Source organism: Trypanosoma equiperdum (genome assembly GCF_001457755.1).
Source record: "Trypanosoma equiperdum strain OVI genome assembly, contig: ctg_445, whole genome shotgun sequence".
In the NCBI taxonomy this organism is placed as follows: domain Eukaryota; phylum Euglenozoa; class Kinetoplastea; order Trypanosomatida; family Trypanosomatidae; genus Trypanosoma; species Trypanosoma equiperdum.
The window spans coordinates 1-2,111 of record NW_027124360.1 but is presented as its reverse complement, the minus strand read 5'-3'; the positions used below and the strand labels follow the sequence as shown (position 1 = coordinate 2,111).

The 2,111-nt window shown below is 44.8% G+C and overlaps 1 pseudogene across 1 annotated transcript; it reads left to right on the top strand.

The window, feature by feature from the left end:
- The first annotated feature begins 1,237 nt into the window (after window positions 1–1,237).
- On the top strand, window positions 1,238–2,110 carry TEOVI_000187900:pseudogene (annotated as a pseudogene). Its single transcript is given in 3 exon segments — window positions 1,238–1,279; window positions 1,282–1,392; window positions 1,394–2,110. Coding segments are annotated over 3 exon segments (870 nt in total).
- The last annotated feature ends 1 nt before the right edge of the window (window position 2,111 follows it).

Sequence of the window (2,111 nt, the reverse complement as noted above, 5' to 3'; positions counted from 1 at the left end):
CATTGAGGTTTCTCTCTGGGACGGGCTGAGCGTATTTTAGAGGGCTGGTGTGTTGTTTTTCATGCGACGGGAAGGGGTGCAACGGAAGAGTGAAGGGGTTTGAGGAAATAGTGGAATTAGCATGATTGGAGATTGTGATGGTTAGGAAAAACGTGGCGAGGGAAACGGTAACTGGACATCGTGCGCGAGGATGGCGAAGGTTTGGAGCGCGTAGAGAGCGTGTGTAAATGGCCCAAACGGTGTGGGGTGGGGGAATAACGCAGAGTGCTGAGGTGTTTGATTAGCATGTGCCCGCGAGGGGTGCTGAGGAGGAGGAAGCAAGACAGTAAAATCGTCGTGAGACTGGCTGTGCTCGGGAATCCGTACAAAAATACTGAAAATTATTGATGGTTGATATGCGGTGGAACGACGCAGGATGAAGCTGCATCGCCAAGGTGCTTCGGGAGAACGGAAAAATAACGACAAACAATACTGGTGAGTTGATACTAAAAATCACGTGGGCGTTGCTGCTTCGCTTTCAGAAATGCCATCTGCAATGAAATTGGATGGTGAAGGTGAGCTGCCCTGTGTATGGGTGGGTATTGCAGATGCAACGGCGCTTTTGGAGGATTTTTGGTTTACAGTTTGCTGTTGTTGGGAATGTTGGTGGCGGCAACAAAATTGGAGAAAATGATTTCATCTGGAAACCTACTTCAAAACCCAATAAACAATCGGACCTCCAAGTGCAAATGTCTCCCAGAACGTAAACAAGGCCGTGGAGAGCACCAGCAGATGAAGCACGGCACCGGCAACAGAAGTGGACTGAGACGAAAGTATACCATATGGCTATGCCACAAGAATTGATGGGTGGTTATGCCAAACACAGACGGAATCAATAACATAGAATAAACTGTACTGGATATTCAGCCACTCAAATTTGCTACAAACAACATGAATTTATTAATGAAGAAGCTGTTTTAGCACCAAGGTTGCGTGTGTGTTACCGTTGCTGTTACCTATTGTTGAGTGAGTATTTGAGGGAAATGTTATGGGAGGTGCTTCGTTGTTACATACGGCTGTGAGTCAGTGGTGTTCATTTGAATGAAATCTTGATAGGATAAGATGAAATAATACTAAGCATGTATTCTTCTGTGCTGCCGCCATATGGTAATCTATGTTACCCATAGCACGAATAATTTTTTTTTACTCAGTAACAAAGCGGAAAATTTTAAAAGCATAATTTAAAAATGTGATAAGGATGAGGTTTTGGTTTGTGCTGTTGACGCTTTTGGGAAAAAAACATATGCATATTATTATGAAAGGAATGCATTAAACGCAACCGCCGCTAATAAAGTTTGTGGGCTATCGACCTATCTTAAAGGAATAGGGCACAGAATAAACAGCGAGAGTGCTGGTTACGGAAAAACTATCAAATTTGAAAATGAGAAGCATCCAGTTGCAGCTATCAATAATGCGAAACAGAGTGCCTTCTGGCGAGAAGGATTGTAAAGACATCAGGACACTTTTGAAAACAGTATTGAGGAATGAGTTTACATTCCAGCAGGAGTTGGAGGAAATGAGGAACGCATCCGCGTTAGCAGCAGCTGCAGCTGGGATAGCAGCCGGAAGACTGGAAGAATGGATTTTTGTATTTGCACAGGCAGCAGGCGGGTCATCACAGTTTTGCATAAGCGTAGGGACGAATATCCCAGCGGAACACAAGAACTTGCAAGAATGTTTTGACGGAACAATTGGACCTGAAACCCTTTACAAAATTGAGGATTCACGTGTAAAAGAGTCGGCACAGAAAAGCTTGCAACTCCATGAAGTGTTATCATCCATTTCCTTCAGTAGCTTGGGTGCGGAAAGTATTGTTGAGCAAGGAGAGAACAGAGGATGTAACCTAATGCGGACGGCTGACGGAGGTTTGCTGGAAGATGTTTGTTTGAATCGCAACTTCACATGGGGTGGTGGAGTGTTGAATTTCGGATACTGTGTGGCGGGGAACCTAAAAATAAAAGGGGGAGAATACGGTGACGTCGGTTCCCACGATGCAGTACGGTGGACCGATGATCCCAGTAAAGTGAGCATATTTAAGGATGTCATTCGCCTGTTTGCGCGCTTCCAAGAAG